Below are 21,240 nucleotides of genomic sequence, written 5' to 3'. Positions count from 1 at the left end.
GGGGGCAGCCCCTGTGATATTTTGGGCTCCGGTCCCGCACCGAGGATATAGGGGGCAAACCCTGTGATATTTTGGGCTCCGGTCCCGCACCGAGGATATAGGGGGCAGCCCCTGTGATATTTTGGGCTCAGGCCCCGCACCGAGGATATAGGGGGCAAACCCTGTGATATTTTGGGCTCCGGTCCCGCACCGAGGATATAGGGGGCAGCCCCTGTGATATTTTGGGCTCAGGCCCCGCACCGAGGATATAGGGGCAGCCCCTGTGATATTTTGGGCTCCGGTCCCGCACCGAGGATATAGGGGGCAGCCCCTGTGATATTTTGGGCTCAGGCCCCGCACCGAGGATATAGGGGCAGCCCCTGTGATATTTAGGCTCTAGCCCCGCACCGAGGATATAGGGGGCAGCCCCCTGTGATATTTTGGGCTCAGGCCTCAGTCTGGGGTTTCCTGGACTAGTTCTGGTGCAGGGAGAACAGTTCAGACCTGCTCTTCTATTACAGCTGTTGTAAGCGCAGTTCACACTGAGGGTTTTGGGGTCTTTTCCACATGAAGATGAATTGGTCTCTTGTATCCGTACAAAATGTTCTATGATCGATTTCTACTGTCTTATAGAAGCATTTCTGTCTGCATGGCGCCTCCTGGTGGACACACCGGGGATTGGCTCCATCCTTTGGTGAATCTGAGTAACAGCAGACACAGTGGAACAATAGAGTGCTGCAGTGACCTATCTCCGCCGCTAGGTGGCACTGTGCAGCCCATTGTGCCTCAGAGAAACGCTCCGCCACTCCTAGCCGGCAGGCGGCGCTGCTCCCTCTCCGGCTTCCCTATAGCTGCGCGCCTGGCTAGAATGGACACGTCACTCCTCACACCTCAACCGAACCTGGCTTGGCTTTCATGCGCCTCTGTGACAGTCCATGAGGAAGCTCCGCCTCCGTAACGTGACGCAGTCACTGAGGAACCAATCAGCAAATGCCCCTTCGGCTTCTCTCAGACAACCTTGTTTGTTTTTATCCAATGCGAATAGATGTGGCAGAGCGGCGGACCAACCGGGTGACGGGGCAGAGGGAGGGCGGGGCCGCTCGGGTGTCGGGGTAGATTGAGAAAGTGTGGGGAGTTTGATGGGGAGTGTGAGGAGAGAGGAGCGGCCGCTGCCAGGTGAGATGAGGCCGGCGGGCGGCGAGACGTAACTGTACGGTGCGGCGTCCTGTGTGAGGGCTGCACTGCACGTGTCGTGTCCTGTACGGGACGGCCCTGTATGCAGGAGGCAGCACCTTATACTGTGTCCTGTACGGGATGGCACTGTATGAAGGAGGCAGCACTATATACTGTGTCCTGTATGACGGAAGCAGCACTATATACTGTGCCCTGTATGAAGGAGGCAGCACTATATACTGTGCCCTGTATGGGATGGCACTGTATGAAGGAGGCAGCACTATATACTGTGCCCTGTATGAAGGAGGCAGCACTATATACTGTGTCCTGTACGGGATGGCCCTGTATGAAGGAGGCAGCACTATATACTGTACGGGATGGCACTGTATGCAGGAGGCAGCACTATATACTGTGTCCTGTATGGGATGGCACTGTATGAAGGAGGCAGCACTATATACGGTGTCCTGTATGGGATGGCACTGTATGCAGGAGGCAGCACTATATACTGTGTCCTGTATGGGATGGCACTGTATGAAGGAGGCAGCACTATATACTGTACGGGATGGCCCTGTATGAAGGAGGCAGCACTATATACTGTATGGGATGGCCCTGTATGCAGGAGGCAGCACTATATACTGTGTCCTGTATGGGATGGCCCTGTATGCAGGAGGCAGCACTATATACTGTGCCCTGTACGGGATGGCACTGTATGCAGGAGGCAGCACTATATACTGTGTCCTGTATGGGATGGCACTGTATGCAGGAGGCAGCACTATATACTGTGTCCTGTATGGGATGGCACTGTATGAAGGAGGCAGCACTATATACGGTGTCCTGTATGGGATGGCACTGTATGCAGGAGGCAGCACTATATACTGTGTCCTGTATGGGATGGCACTGTATGAAGGAGGCAGCACTATATACTGTATGGGATGGCACTGTATGAAGGAGGCAGCACTATATACTGTACGGGATGGCCCTGTATGAAGGAGGCAGCACTATATACTGTGTCCTGTATGAAGGAGGCAGCACTATATACTGTGCCCTGTATGGGATGGCACTGTATGCAGGAGGCAGCACTATATACTGTGCCCTGTATGGGATGGCACTGTATGCAGGAGGCAGCACTATATACTGTGCCCTGTATGGGATGGCACTGTATGCAGGAGGCAGCACTATATACTGTGCCCTGTATGGGATGGCACTGTATGCAGGAGGCAGCACTATATACTGTGTCCTGTACGGGATGGCCCTGTATGAAGGAGGCAGCACTATAATAATAATAATAATAATTTTATTTATATAGCGCCAACATATTCCGCAGCGCTTTACAAATTATAGAGGGGACTTGTACAGACAATAAACATTACAGCATAACAGAAATCACAGTTCAAAACAGATACCAGGAGGAGTGAGGGCCCTGCTGCTCGCAAGCTACAAACTATGGGGAAAAGGGGAGACACGAGAGGTGGATGGTAACAATTGCTTTAGTTATTCAGACCGGCCATAGTGTAAGGCTCAGGTGTTCATGTAAAGCTGCATGAACCAGTTACCTGCCTAAGTATGTAGCAGTACAGACACAGAGGGCTAATACTGCATAAAGTGTATGAGAACATGATGCGAGGAACTTTTTTTTTTTTTTTTTTTTTTTATTATAAATAGGCCACACAGGGATCGTTAGGTTAATGCATTGAGGCGGTAGGCCAGTCTGAACAAATGAGTTTTTAGGGCACGCTTAAAACTGTGGGGATTGGGGATTAATCGTATTAACCTAGGTAGTGCATTCCAAAGAATCGGCGCAGCACGTGTAAAGTCTTGGAGACGGGAGTGGGAGGTTCTGATTATTGAGGATGCTAACCTGAGGTCATTAGCGGAGCGGAGGGCACGGGTAGAGTGGTAGACTGATACCAGGGAGGAGATGTAGGGTGGTGCTGAGCCATGGAGTGCTTTGTGGATGAGGGTAGTAGTTTTGTGCTTGATTCTGGAGTGGATGGGTAGCCAGTGTAATGACTGGCACAAGGTAGAGGCATCGGTGTAACGGTTGGTGAGGAATATGATCCTGGCTGCAGCATTCAGGACAGATTGGAGCGGGGAGAGTTTTGCAAGAGGGAGACCTATTATACTATATACTGTGTCCTGTATGGGATGGCCCTGTATGCAGGAGGCAGCACCTTATAATGTGCCCTGTACGGGATGGCACTGTATGAAGGAGGCAGCACTATATACTGTGTCCTGTATGAAGGAGGCAGCACTATATACTGTGTCCTGTACGGGATGGCCCTGTATGCAGGAGGCAGCACTATATACTGTACGGGATGGCCCTGTATGAAGGAGGCAGCACTATATACTGTACGGGATGGCCCTGTATGAAGGAGGCAGCACTATATACTGTGTCCTGTATGAAGGAGGCAGCACTATATACTGTGCCCTGTATGGGATGGCACTGTATGCAGGAGGCAGCACTATATACTGTACGGGATGGCCCTGTATGAAGGAGGCAGCACTATATACTGTGTCCTGTATGAAGGAGGCAGCACTATATACTGTGCCCTGTATGGGATGGCACTGTATGCAGGAGGCAGCACTATATACTGTGCCCTGTATGGGATGGCACTGTATGCAGGAGGCAGCAATATATACTGTGCCCTGTATGGGATGGCACTGTATGCAGGAGGCAGCACTATATACTGTGCCCTGTATGGGATGGCACTGTATGCAGGAGGCAGCACTATATACTGTGCCCTGTATGGGATGGCACTGTATGCAGGAGGCAGCACTATATACTGTGCCCTGTATGGGATGGCACTGTATGCAGGAGGCAGCACTATATACTGTGTCCTGTACGGGATGGCACTGTATGAAGGAGGCAGCACTATATACGGTGTCCTGTATGGGATGGCACTGTATGCAGGAGGCAGCACTATATACTGTGTCCTGTATGGGATGGCACTGTATGAAGGAGGCAGCACTATATACTGTGTCCTGTATGGGATGGCACTGTATGAAGGAGGCAGCACTATATACTGTGCCCTGTATGAAGGAGGCAGCACTATATACTGTGTCCTCTATGGGATGGCACTGTATGAAGGAGGCAGCACTATATACTGTGTCCTGTATGGGATGGCACTGTATGAAGGAGGCAGCACTATATACTGTGTCCTGTACGGGATGGCACTATATGCAGGAGGCAGCACTATATACGGTGTCCTGTATGAAGGAGGCAGCACTATATACTGTGTCCTGTACGGGATGGCACTGTATGAAGGAGGCAGCACTATATACTGTGCCCTGTATGAAGGAGGCAGCACTATATACTGTGTCCTGTATGAAGGAGACAGCACTATATACTGTGTCCTGTATGGGATGGCACTGTATGACGGAGGCAGCACTATATACTGTGTCCTGTACGGGATGGCACTGTATGCAGGAGGCAGCACTGTGTCCTGTATGGGATGGCACTGTATGCAGGAGGCAGCACTAAATACTGTGCCCTGTATGGGATGGCCCTGTATGAAGGAGGCAGCACTATATACTGTGTTCTGTATGGGATGGCCCTGTATGAAGGAGACAGCACTATATACTGTGTCCTGTATGGGATGGCACTGTATGAAGGAGGCAGCACTATATACTGTGTCCTGTACGGGATGGCACTGTATGCAGGAGGCAGCACTATATACTGTGCCCTGTATGGGATGGCACTGTATGCAGGAGGCAGCACTGTATACTGTGTCCTGTACGGGATGGCACTGTATGAAGGAGGCAGCACTATATACTGTGTCCTGTATGGGATGGCACTGTATGAAGGAGGCAGCACTATATACTGTGTCCTGTACGGGATGGCACTGTATGCAGGAGGCAGCACTATATACTGTACGGGACGGCACTGTATGCAGGAGGCAGCACTGTATACTGTGTCCTGTATGGGATGGCACTGTATGCAGGAGGCAGCACTAAATACTGTACGGGATGGCACTGTATGCAGGAGGCAGCACTATATACTGTGTCCTGTACGGGATGGCACTATATGAAGGAGGCAGCACTATATACTGTGCCCTGTATGGGATGGCACTGTATGCAGGAGGCAGCACTATATACTGTACGGGATGGCACTGTATGCAGGAGGCAGCACTATATACTGTGCCCTGTACGGGATGGCACTGTATGCAGGAGGCAGCACTATATACTGTACGGGATGGCACTGTATGCAGGAGGCAGCACTATATACTGTCTCGTACGGGACGGCACTGTATGCAGGAGGCAGCACTATATACTGTACCCTGTATGCAGGAGGCAGCACTGTATACTGTGTCCTGTATGGGACGGCACTGTATGCAGGAGGTAGTACTATATACTGTGTCCTGTATGGGATGGCACTGTATGAAGGAGGCAGCACTATATACTGTGCCCTGTATGGGATGGCACTGTATGAAGGAGGCATCACTATATACTGTGCCCTGTATGGGATGGCACTGTATGAAGGAGGCATCACTATATACTGTGCCCTGTATGGGATGGCACTGTATGAAGGAGGCCGCACTATATACTGTGCCCTGTATGGGATGGCACTGTATGCAGGAGGCAGCACTATATACTGTACCCTGTATGCAGGAGGCAGCACTATGGGTGTGCTTTCCGGTGTAGGGTTATTTAAGTGGGATACATGGGTCTTTTAGAATGTCATGATTAAGGGAGCTTAGTCTCCAGAAACGCGTTGAGATTCTTACCCATATGGTTGTGCTGAAGTCTGTATCCTCCATGTTTAAAGTTTGTTAATAAAGAAATCGCTTTTTTACGGACTCGGTGAAGCTGGACATTTCTTTCTTTTTTTTAGCATTATATACTGTACCCTGTATGCAGGAGGCAGCACTGTATACTGTGTCCTGTACGGGATGGCACTGTATGAAGGAGGCATCACTATATACTGTGCCCTGTATGGGATGGCACTGTATGAAGGAGGCAGCACTATATACTGTGTCCTGTACGGGATGGCACTGTATGAAGGAGGCATCACTATATACTGTGCCCTGTATGGGATGGCACTGTATGCAGGAGGCAGCACTATATACTGTGTCCTGTACGGGATGGCACTGTATGCAGGAGGCAGCACTATATACTGTACCCTGTATGCAGGAGGCAGCACTATATACTGTACCCTGTATGCAGGAGGCAGCACTATATACTGTACCCTGTATGCAGGAGGCAGCACTATATACTGTACCCTGTATGCAGGAGGCAGCACTATATACTGTACCCTGTATGCAGGAGGCAGCACTATATACTGTACCCTGTACGGGACGGCACTGTATGCAGGAGGTAGTACTATATACTGTGTCCTGTATGGGATGGCACTGTATGAAGGAGGCAGCACTATATACTGTGTCCTGTACGGGATGGCACTGTATGAAGGAGGCAGCACTATATACTGTGTCCTGTATGGGATGGCACTGTATGAAGGAGGCAGCACTATATACTGTGTCCTGTATGGGATGGCACTGTATGAAGGAGGCAGCACTATATACTGTGCCCTGTATGGGATGGCACTGTATGCTGGAGGCAGCACTATATACTGTGCCCTGTATGGGATGGCCCTGTACGAAGGAGGCAACACTATATTCTGTGCCCTGTACGGGATGGCACTATATGCAGGAGGCAGCACTATATACTGTGTCCTGTATGGGATGGCACTGTATGAAGGAGGCAGCACTATATTCTGTGCCCTGTATGGGATGGCACTATATGCAGGAGGCAGCACTATATACTGTGCCCTGTATGAAGGAGGCAGCACTATATACTGTGCCCTGTATGGGTTGGCACTGTATGAAGGAGGCAGCACTATATACTGTGTCCTGTATGAAGGAGGCAGCACTATATACTGTGCCCTGTATGGGATGGCACTGTATGAAGGAGGCAGCACTATATACTGTGCCCTGTATGGGATGGCACTGTATGAAGGAGGCAGCACTGTATACTGTGCCCTGTATGAAGGAGGCAGCAATATATACTGTGTCCTGTATGGGATGGCACTGTATGAAGGAGGCAGCACTATATACTGTACAGGATGGCACTGTATGAAGGAGGCAGCACTATATACTGTGCCCTGTATGGGATGGCACTGTATGAAGGAGGCAGCACTATATACTGTGCCCTGTATGGGATGGCACTGTATGAAGGAGGCAGCACTATATACTGTGCCCTGTGGGATGGCCCTGTACGAAGGAGGCAGCACTGTATACTGTGCCCTGTATGAAGGAGGCAGCACTATATACTGTGTCCTGTACGGGATGGCACTGTATGAAGGAGGCAGCACTATATACTTTGTCCTGTATGGGATGGCACTGTATGAAGGAGGCAGCACTATATACTGTGTCCTGTATGAAGGAAGCAGCACTATATACTGTGCCCTGTATGGGATGGCACTGTATGAAGGAGGCAGCACTATATACTTTGTCCTGTATGGGATGGCACTGTAAGAAGGAGGCACTATATACTGTGCCCTGTATGGGATGGCACTGTATGAAGGAGGCAGCACTATATACTGTGTCCTGTATGAAGGAGGCAGCACTATATACTGTGCCCTGTACAGGATGGCACTGTATGAAGGAGGCAGCACTATATACTGTGCCCTGTATTGGATGGCACTGTATGAAGGAGGCAGCACTATATACTGTGCCCTGTATGGGTACCTGCTCTGCCCTGGCTGATTGTGATCAGTGCACTGATGGCAGCGTCGGCCGGTGCTGGCGTTTGTCCGGCTTTACCTGGGTACCTGCTCTCCCCTGGCTGATAGTGATCAGTGCATCCGGCGGTGCTGGCGTGTGTCCGGCATTACCTGGGTACCTGCTCTCCCCTGGCTGATAGTGATCAGTGCACTGATGGCAGCGTCGGCCGGTGCTGGTGTGTGTCCGGCATTACCTGGGTACCTGCTCTGCCCTGGCTGATAGTGATCAGTGCATCCGCCGGTGCTGGCGTGTGTCCGGCATTACCTGGGTACCTGCTCTGCCCTGGCTGATAGTGATCAGTGCACTGATGGCAGCGTCGGCCGGTGCTGGTGTGTGTCCGGCATTACCTGGGTACCTGCTCTGCCCTGGCTGATAGTGATCAGTGCACTGATGGCAGCGTCGGCCGGTGCTGGTGTGTGTCCGGCATTACCTGGGTACCTGCTCTGCCCTGGCTGATAGTGATCAGTGCACTGATGGCAGCGTCGGCCGGTGCTGGCGTGTGTCCGGCATTACCTGGGTACCTGCTCTGCCCTGGCTGATAGTGATCAGTGCAGTGATGGCAGCCTCGGCCGGTGCTGGCGTGTTTCCGGCATTACCTGGGTATCTGCTCTCCCCTGGCTGATAGTGATCAGTGCACTGATGGCAGCATCGGCTGGTGCTGGCGTGTGTCCGGCATTACCTGGGTACCTGCTCTGCCCTGGCTGATAGTGATCAGTGCACTGATGGCAGCGTCGGCTGGTGCTGGCGTGTGTCCGGCATTACCTGGGTACCTGCTCTGCCCTGGCTGATAGTGATCAGTGCATCCGCCGGTGCTGGCGTGTGTCCGGCATTACCTGGGTACCTGCTCTGCCCTGGCTGATAGTGATCAGTGCACTGATGGCAGCGTCGGCTGGTGCTGGCGTGTTTCCGGCATTACCTGGGTATCTGCTCTCCCCTGGCTGATAGTGATCAGTGCACTGATGGCAGCATCGGCTGGTGCTGGCGTGTGTCCGGCATTACCTGGGTATCTGCTCTGCCCTGGCTGATAGTGATCAGTGCACTGATGGCAGCATCGGCTGGTGCTGGCGTGTGTCCGGCATTACCTGGGTACCTGCTCTGCCCTGGCTGATAGTGATCAGTGCACTGATGGCAGCGTCGGCTGGTGCTGGCGTGTGTCCGGCATTACCTGGGTATCTGCTCTGCCCTGGCTTATAGTGATCAGTGCACTGATGGCAGCATCGGCTGGTGCTGGCGTGTGTCCGGCATTACCTGGGTACCTGCTCTGCCCTGGCTGATAGTGATCAGTGCACTGATGGCAGCGTCGGCTGGTGCTGGCGTGTGTCCGGCATTACCTGGGTACCTGCTCTGCCCTGGCTGATAGTGATCAGTGCACTGATGGCAGCGTCGGCTGGTGCTGGCGTGTTTCCGGCATTACCTGGGTATCTGCTCTCCCCTGGCTGATAGTGATCAGTGCACTGATGGCAGCCTCGGCCGGTGCTGGCGTGTGCCGCCATTGAGCGCTCAGTCATCTGTGCTGCTGTTGGACATTCCGCGGCTTTGCTGTAGCTGGTTCTCTGCGCTCGTGCGGGTGACTCCGTCTGGTTATAGATCTGTTTTTCTCCTTTCTCCCAGGTGTTTGAGTGTTGTGTGTCCCTTCCCTACATGTGAAAATGACTCGGCTCGGATTCTTGCGGCTGTCCTACGAGAAGCAGGACACTCTTCTCAAACTCCTCATCCTGTCCATGGCCGCCATTCTCTGTGAGTACTCCCATCATCCGCCCTCCCAGTGCTCCGTACCCTCCTCTTCATAGTAATGTTTGCTTTCTTTTTTCCTCTCTCCCGCAGCTTTTTCCACCAGGTTATTCTCCGTCTTGAGATTTGAAAGTGTCATCCACGAGTTTGATCCGTAAGTTCCTGTTTATTACCACGAGACCGAACAGACGGGTTACTGTGGGGGCCTGGATGGAGGAGATGATGATGGTGATGATGTGTATCCCACACCCAGAATCCTTTTATGTCTGGCCTCGTGCTCCAGGCACAGGGGTGCCCTCTTTATAGCGGGGTGCACCTTCTGAGCCCCTATTTTACAGGCTGCATATGCCTGGGGACATCTCTGACCTCGTCACCCCCAGAGCTGCATGCAACAATCTGCACTTCTTTCCTAATTCTGTGCCATTTAGAGTTGAAAAAAAACAAACATGGAGGGACCGAGGTGCAGCTGCCGGACGAGAACCCGACTCGCCTCCTCCTACCTGCTGAAATCCCCGGCCCCCAGCGGGACGTCAACATTGCGATGGGTTTACTAATTAGAAGAGGCGCTGGGGATGCCGCAAGGTGGGACGAGGTTCCTGGGGCTTTGGTCCGATGACCACCGACCACCAGGGTCCTGCACAGTTGTGGTACATTGCATCCTCTTCTGGGAGGTGAATCTTTCCATCTCTCCTATACAGCAAGTAATGGAAGGTCACTCCACTCACATCCAGAGCTGCACACAAAACTTTGCTACTAGGGAGACTGACTTGCATTTTCACCCTTTTCAGGTATTTCAACTATCGGACCACCAGGTTCCTGGCAGAAGAAGGGTTTTATAAGTTCCATAATTGGTTTGATGACCGAGCATGGTACCCGCTGGGAAGAATTATTGGGGGAACCATCTATCCAGGTATGCAGTATTTGAGATAGGCAGGGGCTTCATGGGGTCTTTGGCCGCGGTACCAAAGATGGCGGCATGCCGCTGCTGCATCTCGGCATGGCTCTATTGATCGGGTCGCAAGATTCCACGTTGGATTTTTTCCGCATTCTTAGCCACCAGGGTAACGGTCTAAAGTCGCCTTGTAGCCCCAGTCTGTTTGTCCTCAGCCGGGCAAGGTTCAGGCCAGCTGGGCCGCTAGTAAGCTGCATCCTGACCTGGAGGCCAAAGGTGACGTCCTGTGCAGGTCCTCCATGTAATACAGGATGAGAGTATAACCCGTTGCATCTAAGCATTGTGCAGCCCGTCCATTCATCACAGATCTGTGCTGAGATCTGCATGTAGCACATGGTTTTCTCTGAAGATGTGCTGCAATAATCTGCTGCGTGCATGTCGCCAGCATCGCCGGGCGTGCAGTGATGGCGCACATGTAGCACATGGTTTTCTCTGAAGATGTGCTGCAATAATCTGCTGCGTGCATGTCGCCAGCATCGCCGGGCGTGCAGTGATGGCGCACATGTAGCACATGGTTTTCTCTGAAGATGTGCTGCAATAATCTTGGGCGTGCAGTGATGGCGGAGACGTCTGGTCCATTTAGGAATGTTCTCTTCTCCCCTTAGGTTTGATGATCACATCAGCTGCGTTCTACCACATTCTGCACTTTTTTCACGTCACCATCGACATCAGGAATGTATGCGTGTTCCTCGCCCCTCTCTTCTCCTCCTTCACCACTATTGTCACTTACCACCTGACCAAAGAGTTGAAAGTAAGTACTCCCCTTCTGCGTTATGTATTTATTTTCTTTAATGTAATGGCATTAATGATCAAATTCTAAAACTTCCTAAAAGACTTTGTGTCATTTTCTTTATTTAAGCTTCTGCTTGCTGTCACTGAATGAAAACATTTTTGTTTCCTATGGGAGGCTGTGAGTGTTCGGCTCTTGTCCCGCTGACACGTCTGCACTGCCGGTTACAGTGTACGGGATCCGTCTGTTGTAACGTGCTGGGAGTCAGTATTAGGCCAAGTTCAGACACGTGACTGCTGCGACCAGTCGGCGCATGAGCTGCTGCCATTAGGAACAATTAACACTGGCATTGCCAAACGGACAAGTCTAGTGCTCGCCATGGACTGAGAGTCTGCTCTGAGTCTGGCAAGATCAGGACAGGTCTTAAGCGTTTGGTTTTGCACAATGTACGTTTCCAGTCAATGACAGCAAGCCGACATTTTATCATTATGCAATAATTAAAGCATGAGGTTTATTACAAAGCAGCAGAAGATTGATAGTCTTCTCCCCCCACAGGACGCCGGCGCAGGGCTATTAGCCGCAGCAATGATTGCAGTTGTCCCGGGATACATCTCCCGTTCTGTGGCCGGGTCGTACGATAATGAAGGTGAGTGGGCGACGGCACGGGCCGTGGAGTGGGGGGCGACGGCACGGGCCGTGGAGTGGGGGGCGACGGCACGGGCCGTGGAGTGGGGGCGACGGCTGTGTCCTGTGTGTATTTGTTATGTTATGTAATGCTGGCTTCTCCCCTGATATCAGGTATCGCCATCTTCTGCATGCTGCTGACTTATTACATGTGGATCAAGGCGGTGAAGACGGGCTCCATCTACTGGGCAGCCATGTGCGCTCTCGCCTACTTTTACATGGTGAGTGTATGACCCTGTGATTCTCACATTAATAACCCGCTTCCTGTACCGATGTTCACTCAGCTTTAATATCAATCCAATAAGATTTAATAAAGGGCTTCTGGTCGCTGCTGACGGGGCAGGTATTGTGCACCAGGATAGTCATTAGCACAGGACACTTGCTGGTTACCAGGATGACTGGCCGATTTACCTTGCCTCTTGATGGATCACCCCTTTAACACTTCGCCTTTGGTGAATTTATCTGTCTGGGGAAGCCATTGGCGAGCAGATGTAATGTTTTGCTGTTCGTCAGACTACCCCATAGAAGTCAATGACGGCCATCATCAGAGAGCTTCCATCCTTGATGGTTGGAAAATAGGACGGAACAAACGCCACAGCCATTATCTGGGTCTTTGCCTCTCATAAAGCAGTGGCAGATCTTTTATGATCTAATTTTTTTTTTTTTTTTGGGGCTATTTAGCAGTGTAATACTAATATATTAATCCATTACTGGCCACTTTGTTAAAGGGTCTACTTTTTAAATTAAAGGTTGTCCTGCTACAACAACCCCTTAAAAAATCAGATTTCGTCTGTTATGTTTTCTTGTCTAAGCCTTTCTACTTGTGCGCAGGTGTCGTCCTGGGGAGGTTATGTCTTTCTGATCAATCTTATCCCTCTTCATGTCCTTGTCTTGATGCTGACCGGACGCTTCTCCCATCGCATCTACGTGGCCTATTGCACGGTGTATTGTTTAGGCACCATCTTGTCCATGCAGATCTCCTTTGTGGGATTTCAGGTAATGACCCCAGAGGCAGCGTCGCCGCCCGTCTTTCCTACTTTGCATCAGTTCTCGCCGTGACTCCGGTGTTTTTCTGTCGCACACAGCCTGTCCTGTCCTCCGAGCACATGGCGGCCTTAGGAGTGTTCGGCCTGTGTCAGATCCACGCCTTTGTGGACTATCTGCGCAGTAAGCTGAACCCCCAGCAGTTTGAGATCCTCTTCCGGAGCGTCATCTCCTTGGTGGGCTTCATCCTGCTCACCGTGGGAGCGGTGCTGATGCTGACAGGTAAAGAGCTGGGGTCCATCTCCTGCCAGTTATTACCTGAGGGGGGGTAAGGACGAGTCGCTATCATGTGTAGCAAGGAGCGGCACTCACTATGCAGCACGTGTGGCGGCTTCCGTCTCGTCTCAGCCAAACTTTAGGGCAGGATTGATGAATCTCCTCCATTGTCTGTCCAGACACTGACTCTTCCTTTTTCCCCAGGTAAAATCTCCCCATGGACCGGCCGCTTCTATTCCCTCCTGGATCCTTCTTATGCCAAGAACAACATTCCCATCATTGCGTCCGTTTCTGAACATCAGCCGACTACCTGGTCCTCCTACTACTTTGATCTGCAGCTCCTTGTCTTCATGTTCCCAGGTCCGGTGATGCTTCATTGTATATCGAATTAGCGTTTCCTATGTCGCATGCTATAACAGTGAACCGTATAAGAATGGACTGGTCGTTATACACAGCAACGCCCCAGCCCTCGAGCCCAGGCAATGTGCAGGCTCTGGTTCAGCATGTACACTGCAGCTGGGTTAGGGTGTGGACAACGGCTGCTGCATTACTTGGCTTACTGTGCAGTGCACGGCTGTTCTTCAGTGTGGTAGCACTTCTCACTATGACACCAGTATACCCATAAAGAGCATATGAGAAGGTATTTTCCAGGTAACAACACCTTAAAGGGATTATCCAAAATGACATAGGTTTGACATCTGGTACCTCCACTGATGGGATGTTTTCATCTCCCGCTGAGGCTGGGTGTAGACTATGTATGAAGCCAGAACAATGTGCCTCCATGCGCCATGTAATGGCTATTCTCCATGCTGCATCTCCCCTCTGAACACCGTGTAGTGGCTGATGTTCCAGGATTTCTGGGTATTGGACCCTCACTGATCTGATACTGTTGGCCTGGAATCCCCTTTACTAGTCCTAGGAGACATTCGGTGATGCAGTGCAGTATTTTGTATTGTGCATGTTCTCACTGCCGCCCTTTGTGTCGTCCTCCAGTTGGTCTCTATTATTGCTTCAGCAACCTGTCTGATGCCAGAATATTCATCATCATGTACGGAGTCACCAGCATGTACTTCTCCGCTGTCATGGTACGTAGTCCTCCAGGACCTATCGCACAAGATTAGGCCGTGTTCACACCTTCTGTTGATCTGCAGTTTATGCACCATCCAGACAGAATGTGGTCTGCAAAATGGTAACTTGCAGAAAAGCTGCACCTTTATGCCGTGGCTTTCGCCCCCTGCAATGGTGAAATCTGCAGCAAGGTCCATGTGTATCACGCATGCATTTTATTGTGATCCTCTGCATCTGAGAACATAGCCCTAATTTGTGACCTGTCGTAGGCAGGACTCCATTGTAGGCTTATACAGTCCCATCGCTAATTTCATTTTGCCTCTTTTTTCTTAAAGGTGCGTCTGATGCTGGTCCTGGCTCCCGTCATGTGCATCCTGTCTGGTATCGGGGTATCTCAGGTATTAGCCACATACATGAAGAACCTTGATATAAGCCGTCCTGATAAAAAGACAAAGAAGCAGCAGGATTCCACCTACCCCATTAAAAATGAGGTGAGATTGTAATATTAGCAGCACCAATGGATCTCTTGTCTTGTGAAACCATCTAACGATCTGATTTTGGACCACCAGGTCGCCAGCGGGATGATTATGGTGATGGCTTTCTTTCTAGTCACTTACACATTCCACTCCACCTGGGTCACCAGCGAGGCCTATTCCTCCCCCTCCATTGTGCTTTCTGCCCGTGGCGGAGACGGAAGCCGCATCATCTTCGATGATTTCAGAGAGGCTTATTACTGGCTGCGGCACAACACCCCCGAGGTGAGGCAACACGGCTGATCCTGGGACCCCCGACTGGTGGTGGGGTAGCTGTATAGTAATGGAGGGGCTGTGGCACAACACCCCCGAGGTGAGGCAACACGGCTGATCCTGGGACCCCTGACTGTGGTTCTGGGGTAGCTGTATATACGTATATTAATGGAGGGGCTGTGGCACAACACCCCCGAGGTGAGGCAACATGGCTGATCCTGGGACCCCCGACTGGTGGTGGGATAGCTGTATAGTAATGGAGGGGCTGCGGCACAACACCCCCGAGGTGAGGCAACACAGCTGATCCTGGGACCACGGACTGGTGGTGGGGTAGCTGTATATACGTATATTAATGGAGGGGCTGCGAAACAACACCCCCAAGGTGAGGCTACACTGCTGATCCTGGGACCCCGGACTGGTGGTGGGGTAGCTGTATATACGTATATTAATGGAGGGGCTGCGGCACAACACCCCCGAGGTGAGGCTACACGGCTGATCCTGGGACCCCCGACTGGTGGTTGGGGTAGCTGTATATACGTATATTAATGGAGGGGCTGCGGCACAACACCCCCGAGGTGAGGCTACACGGCTGATCCTGGGACCCCCGACTGGTAGTGGGGTAGCTGTATAGTAATGGAGGGGCTGCGGCACAACACCCCCGAGGTGAGGCTACACGGCTGATCCTGGGACCCCCGACTGGTAGTGGGGTAGCTGTATAGTAATGGAGGGGCTGCGGCACAACACCCCCGAGGTGAGGCTACACGGCTGATCCTGGGACCCCGGACTGGTGGTGGGGTAGCTGTATATACGTATATTAATGGAGGGGCTGCGGCACAACACCCCCGAGGTGAGGCTACACGGCTGATCCTGGGACCCCCGACTGGTGGTTGGGGTAGCTGTATATACGTATATTAATGGAGGGGCTGTGGCACAACACCCCCGAGGTGAGGCTACACGGCTGATCCTGGGACCCCCGACTGGTAGTGGGGTAGCTGTATAGTAATGGAGGGGCTGCGGCACAACACCCCCGAGGTGAGGCTACACGGCTGATCCTGGGACCCCCGACTGTTGCAGAGTGCGAACAGAGCAGAGCTCAGGTACGGTAGGAAAGCGCAGGCTACAGTGCCAAATCTTCAGGGCTGTGCAATTATTCGGTCTTTTGAGCGACCAATAGGGGTCTCAGGACCCGGACCCCTGTGATATGCAGGCAACTAAAGTGCTGCAAAATATAACAAGTCTGCTGAAAGTTTACTTAATGTAGAATCTGGAGATGGAGAAAACTCTGCAGAATCCTCTTGTTTGTCACTGACTGTCAGGCATGGATGATTTTCCTGTGTAGAGGTAAAATGGTGCCCGACGCCCGGTCTCCTCGATAAGAAGCGTCTGCTGCATTATAGACGCTGGTGGTCGGCACCGTGCCGCCATTAGAAAATGTGAAAATCCGTCGCCTCCTGTCACTCCCTAGCCAAGATTACTAATCCGGATTTAGCTTCATGGCTTTTAGACGAGAAGTCTGGACACATCATGGTCCCTTTTTTATTTCCAGGATGCCAAGGTGATGTCATGGTGGGATTACGGCTACCAGATCACGGCCATGGCCAACAGAACGATCCTCGTGGACAATAACACCTGGAATAACACGCACATTTCCAGGGTGGGACAGGTAAGGCTCCGGCACAAGATGGGACAGGATTTTTGTTTTAATTTTCATTAATAGAATGTGACGCAGGATCGTTTCTGGGGATTGTAGTGCACAATGCTGTATGGTGTGATTGAGCCTGTATGTTACTGCAGTACTACAACTCCCAGCGTGTCCTGACATCGCAGTCTGCTTGGAGCAGAGATCTCCATCTATAGACTATATGTCCCGGGTAGGTGTAACATCTCTGAGCTGTCCTCTCTTCCCAGGCGATGGCGTCCACCGAGGAGAAAGCCTATGAGATTATGAGGGAGCTGGACGTTAGTTATGTCCTCGTTATATTTGGAGGCCTGACCGGATATTCATCAGACGGTGAGCCATGTGCAGCATTCAGCACTACAACTCCCAGCATACCCTGACAGACCGCTGTTGGGGCATAGTGGGAGTTGTAGTTTTGAACCAGCTCTAGTACTTATTTCTGAATCTTATAAGCTTTTTTTTTTCTTTTTTCAGATATTAACAAGTTTCTGTGGATGGTGAGAATTGGTGGCAGCACAGATACTGGGAAACACATAAAGGAGCACGATTACTACACCCCCACGGGGGAGTTCAGGGTGGACAGAGAGGGCTCCCCGGTCCTGCTCAATTGCCTTATGTATAAGATGTGCTACTACCGATTTGGACAAGTTTACACAGAAGCCAGTAAGTATCGTCATGGGAAGAGATGGTGCTCTGCCGCCTCTGTGCTCTGCCGCCTCTGGGCCTGGGTGCTCTGCCGCCTCTGGGCCTGGGTGCTCTGCCGCCTCTGGGCCTGGGTGCTCTGCCGCCTCTGGGCCTGGGTGCTCTGCCGCCTCTGGGCCTGGGTGCTCTGCCGCCTCTGCGTTGAGTGGCCTGCGAAAGAGTACATGTAATGGGCTTCTAAGCCAACTGTGCTTGCGGGGGGCTCGCTTGGTCCTAACGAGGCAAAATCATAAATCTGTAAAAAGTTCTGCAACTTTTAATACACCTTGTTTCAATGAAACTTTTTTTTTTTTTGTATAGGGAACCTGTCACCCCCAAAACTGATGATGAGCTAAGCCCACCAGCATCAGGGGCTTATCTCCAGCATTCTGTAATGCATTCTGTAATGCTGTAGATAAGCCCCTGATGTTGGTGGGCTTAGCTCATCTTCGATTTTGGGGGTGACAGGTTCCCTTTAATATCTCTGCCACTTGCTCTAATCTGTCCTGACCTATTCCTGCGAGTTATAATGTATCAGGATAGAAATCTGCCTCTACGTTGTAGCAAACCTTCAGCTGTATACACTGCATTAGAGAAGTCTAGGTTTACACTAGGAATGCAATCACTCTTTCCATTCACTGACAGCAAGTAGAGATATTCAATTGTTAAAAATTGGAAACCTGATGCCTATTGGAAAGTTGCAGAGGACCCGGCCGTTTGCATCTTGTCCTCGGGATTCCTGACGTCACCTCTTCAGTCTAAAAACTACTTAGTTGGATTTTCTTAAAGCCCATGAACTTTTTTTCTTTTCAGAGCGACCTCCCGGCTACGACCGCGTGAGAAATGCTGAAATTGGAAACAAAGACTTTGAGCTGGATGTCTTGGAGGAAGCCTACACCACCGAGCACTGGCTGGTCAGAATATACAAAGTGCGTATCGTAAGAATCCCCGGGATCGGTTTCATCATTTTCATGACTTCCTCAGCTCCCTACTTAAATGCATGTATTTGGGGCTAAAATCATTATTACAATTGGGTTTCGTTACAAATTGTTGCACAGTCTGCCTTCTGTAGCCTGTTATCCCTGTATGCAGAATGAGTTAACTGAGGACACGTCAGTGAGCGCCCTGGGACAGCCAGGAGTTCGGAGCTCTCCTCTCTACGGTCCTGAGCGCCTCTCAGGTGATTTATGGCCACAGAGCAAAGTTGAACCTGCTGGAAAAGAACATGCAGAAGCCAATTATGTGAAAATTAATAATTGATCCCAATTGCAAAAAAAAAAGTTTTTTTTAACCCCAACTAAATACAATTAAGAAAAAGATAAATAGAAAACCCCTTTAAGTGCACATGAAAGTAACAGACGGCTCTTTCCTATAAGAAAAGGCCATGCAAAACCAAAGTAGTATATTGTGTGATGGTTCCCGATGGCGGCAGCAACCTCCTGACCGCGGCCGCTGTGGGGCGCGGGCCTCCTGACCGCGGCCGCTGTGGGGCGCGGGCCTCCTGACCGCGGCCGCTGTGGGGCGCGGACCTCCTGACCGCGGCCGCTGTGGTGCGCAGACCTCCTGACTGTGGCCGCTGTGGTGCGCGGACCTCCTGACCGCGACCGCTGTGGTGCGCAGACCTCCTGACCGTGGCCGCTGTGGTGCGCGGACCTCCTGACTGCGGCCGCTGTGGGGCGCGGGCCTCCTGACCGCGGCTGCTGTGGTGCGCGGACCTCCTGACCGCGGCCGCTGTGGTGCGCGGGCCTCCTGACCGCGGCCGCTGTGGTGCGCGGGCCTCCTGACCGCGGCCGCTGTGGTGCGCGGGCCTCCTGACCGCGGCCGCTGTGGGGCGCGGGCCTCCTGATCGCCCATAGACGCAATGTGACAGTTTCTCCTGTTTGGTTTTTTTAACTTTTGGAACAGGTGAAAGATCTGGATAACCGCGGACTGTCCCGGACATAACGATGCCTTCAGCTCCACCACAAGCAGCACTGACAGAACCCTCCTCGCCTGGGAACCAGATTTTTATACTGTTTCTATTGACGGGAAGAATGGCACTTGATTGGCCGCAGATGGCGCCGCTCCTGACGAGTTGGAATACTTTATCAATGCGAATGTTGTTACCAAATGATTGAAATTGTGGTTTCGCCTTTACAGTGTGGTCAATTAAAGATGGGGATACAACGCCGCGTCCTGTGCTTCTTGTCCTCGATACCGGGGGTATAAAGCTGCACGGCATTCCTGGCAAACTCACAAGAGCCTGCAGAATGCAAGCTGAACTTAAAGGGGGTTATCCACTACTTATACTAAGGATTAACCACCGGTGTTTGAGTCATCAGTATCCGACCTCGGGACCGCCACCGGTTAGCAGCTCCAGCTGGATGTGCGCAGTGTAAAGAGCCAGCACAGCGCCATACAATGTGTAGTGGCCGTTCCTGGTACTGCAGGTCAGCTCCTATTGAAGTGAATATGATCTAAGCTGCAGTACCAAGAACGGCCACTACATAGTGTATGGCGCTGTCCTAATCCGCCAGCTGTAATGCAGTCCCAGCTTGTTCTGGTGCAGTGCATTCTGGGCAGTAGCTTCGGGAGCAGAGTCTGATCCTGACAGATTAGGTTATTGCACGGCCCCCTTATGATACATGTTGCATTCTTCTTACACGCCATTTTTAAGGCTGCTTTCACACATCAGGTTTTCAGTGTCAGGCTAAATCCGGCTAATTTAAAAAAAACAAAAAACCGGATCAGTCGAATGTTGCCGCCGGATCAGGTTTTTTTCCCATAGACTTGTATTAGTGCCAGATTGCACCGGATGACATTGCGTTTTGTCCGGTTTTCTTTATCGCCTCTCATTGGGGGACACAGGAACCATGGGTGTATGCTGCTGCCACTAGGAGGCTGACACTATGCAAATAAAAAAGTTAGCTCCTCCTCTGCAGTGTACACCCCACCGACTGGCATTAAACTCTTCAGTTTAGCTTAGTGTCAGTAGGAGGTGGACACGGGTCTTTCATTAGACCCTTATCTACCTCAATGTGCGTCGTTTCTTTTCAGGTTTTTTTCCGGAGGGATACAAGGTGAGCAGTCACACCTGTATTCCCACAATGCGGACTATGAGTACGGCGTGTACTGCCACCCCGTATCCTCATAGATCCCTCTCCAGGACCAAGATCCTAGCACAGAAGCGTGCTCAGAAGTCCGGTCCTGGCTCCGTCCCCCACCCACTCGCCTACCAGAGCCTGTCGGTTGGAGGAGACGAGGACGTCCATCACAGCTCCGTGGACGTCTCATTCCCCTCAGGTTAGTAACGGCGTGGGATGTTTAGGTGAGTATTTCCCCTCCATTCCCCCGGGATCTTTTCTCCAGATGTCCCCCTGTCCTCCCTCATGGCGTTTATTTTAGAGGGATCCCAGGGACAGCCATAAGATCTTCTTCCTTAGCGGCCGCAGTTCTCTCCCTGCAGCCGCACAGCCCCTTACAGAGTCACAGCCTAGCAGGCTGCCGCGCCGCTTCCCCCTGCGGTCTCACTGCTCGGGGGCCACAATGCGTCCTGTGTCTGCACGGCGTCCTTGGCAGGATGCCGTGCCACTTACTTTCTGCGACGCTGCGATTCTCCGGCGGCGCCGCGATTTTACGGCGGCGCTCCAGCGCCGCGGTTCTCCGGCGCTGCGATTTTCCGGCGGCGCCGGCCTCTAATTTAGGTCCCGGCTTCTGCCGGGGCCTACTTCTGGCGCCGCGACCCCGCCACTTCCGCTTTCCCGGACAGCCTTGGCAGGCTGCCGCTCTTCTCAGTCCCTGCGGTGCACTGCTCCGGCGCCGCGGTTCCCTTCTCCGGCGGCGCCGGCCTCTAATTTAGG

The 21,240-nt window shown here is 51.9% G+C and overlaps 1 protein-coding gene across 1 annotated transcript; it reads left to right on the top strand.

Annotated features, from left to right (window-relative positions):
- The first annotated feature begins 1,020 nt into the window (after positions 1–1,020).
- On the top strand, positions 1,021–19,567 carry STT3A (STT3 oligosaccharyltransferase complex catalytic subunit A). The gene is made up of 18 exons (XM_069741864.1): positions 1,021–1,155; positions 9,483–9,608; positions 9,696–9,756; positions 10,391–10,512; positions 11,160–11,305; positions 11,840–11,930; positions 12,083–12,189; positions 12,800–12,964; positions 13,054–13,234; positions 13,433–13,588; positions 14,222–14,313; positions 14,632–14,787; positions 14,866–15,054; positions 16,589–16,705; positions 16,951–17,053; positions 17,195–17,383; positions 18,215–18,330; positions 19,307–19,567. The coding sequence occupies exons 2-18, from the start codon at positions 9,521–9,523 to the stop codon at positions 19,343–19,345; spliced, it is 2,118 nt and encodes a 705-aa protein (XP_069597965.1). The 5' UTR covers positions 1,021–1,155; positions 9,483–9,520; the 3' UTR covers positions 19,346–19,567.
- The last annotated feature ends 1,673 nt before the right edge of the window (positions 19,568–21,240 follow it).

Source organism: Ranitomeya imitator, chromosome 10 (assembly GCF_032444005.1).
Source record: "Ranitomeya imitator isolate aRanImi1 chromosome 10, aRanImi1.pri, whole genome shotgun sequence".
Lineage (NCBI taxonomy): Eukaryota > Metazoa > Chordata > Amphibia > Anura > Dendrobatidae > Ranitomeya > Ranitomeya imitator.
The sequence above is the reverse complement of the archived record's forward strand: the minus strand, read 5'-3'. Positions and strand labels throughout refer to the sequence as shown.

What these genes read in the sequence shown, in the direction of transcription:
- STT3A (XM_069741864.1), top strand. Translation starts at nt 9,521, where the DNA reads ATGACTCGGCTCGGATTCTTGCGGCTGTCCTACGAGAAGCAGGACACT. An exon ending in CTCTCGCCTACTTTTACATG is followed by an intron (nt 12,190 to 12,799) that starts GTGAGTGTATGA and finishes ACTTGTGCGCAG; the next exon opens with GTGTCGTCCTGGGGAGGTTA. An exon ending in ACATTTCCAGGGTGGGACAG is followed by an intron (nt 16,706 to 16,950) that starts GTAAGGCTCCGG and finishes CTCTCTTCCCAG; the next exon opens with GCGATGGCGTCCACCGAGGA.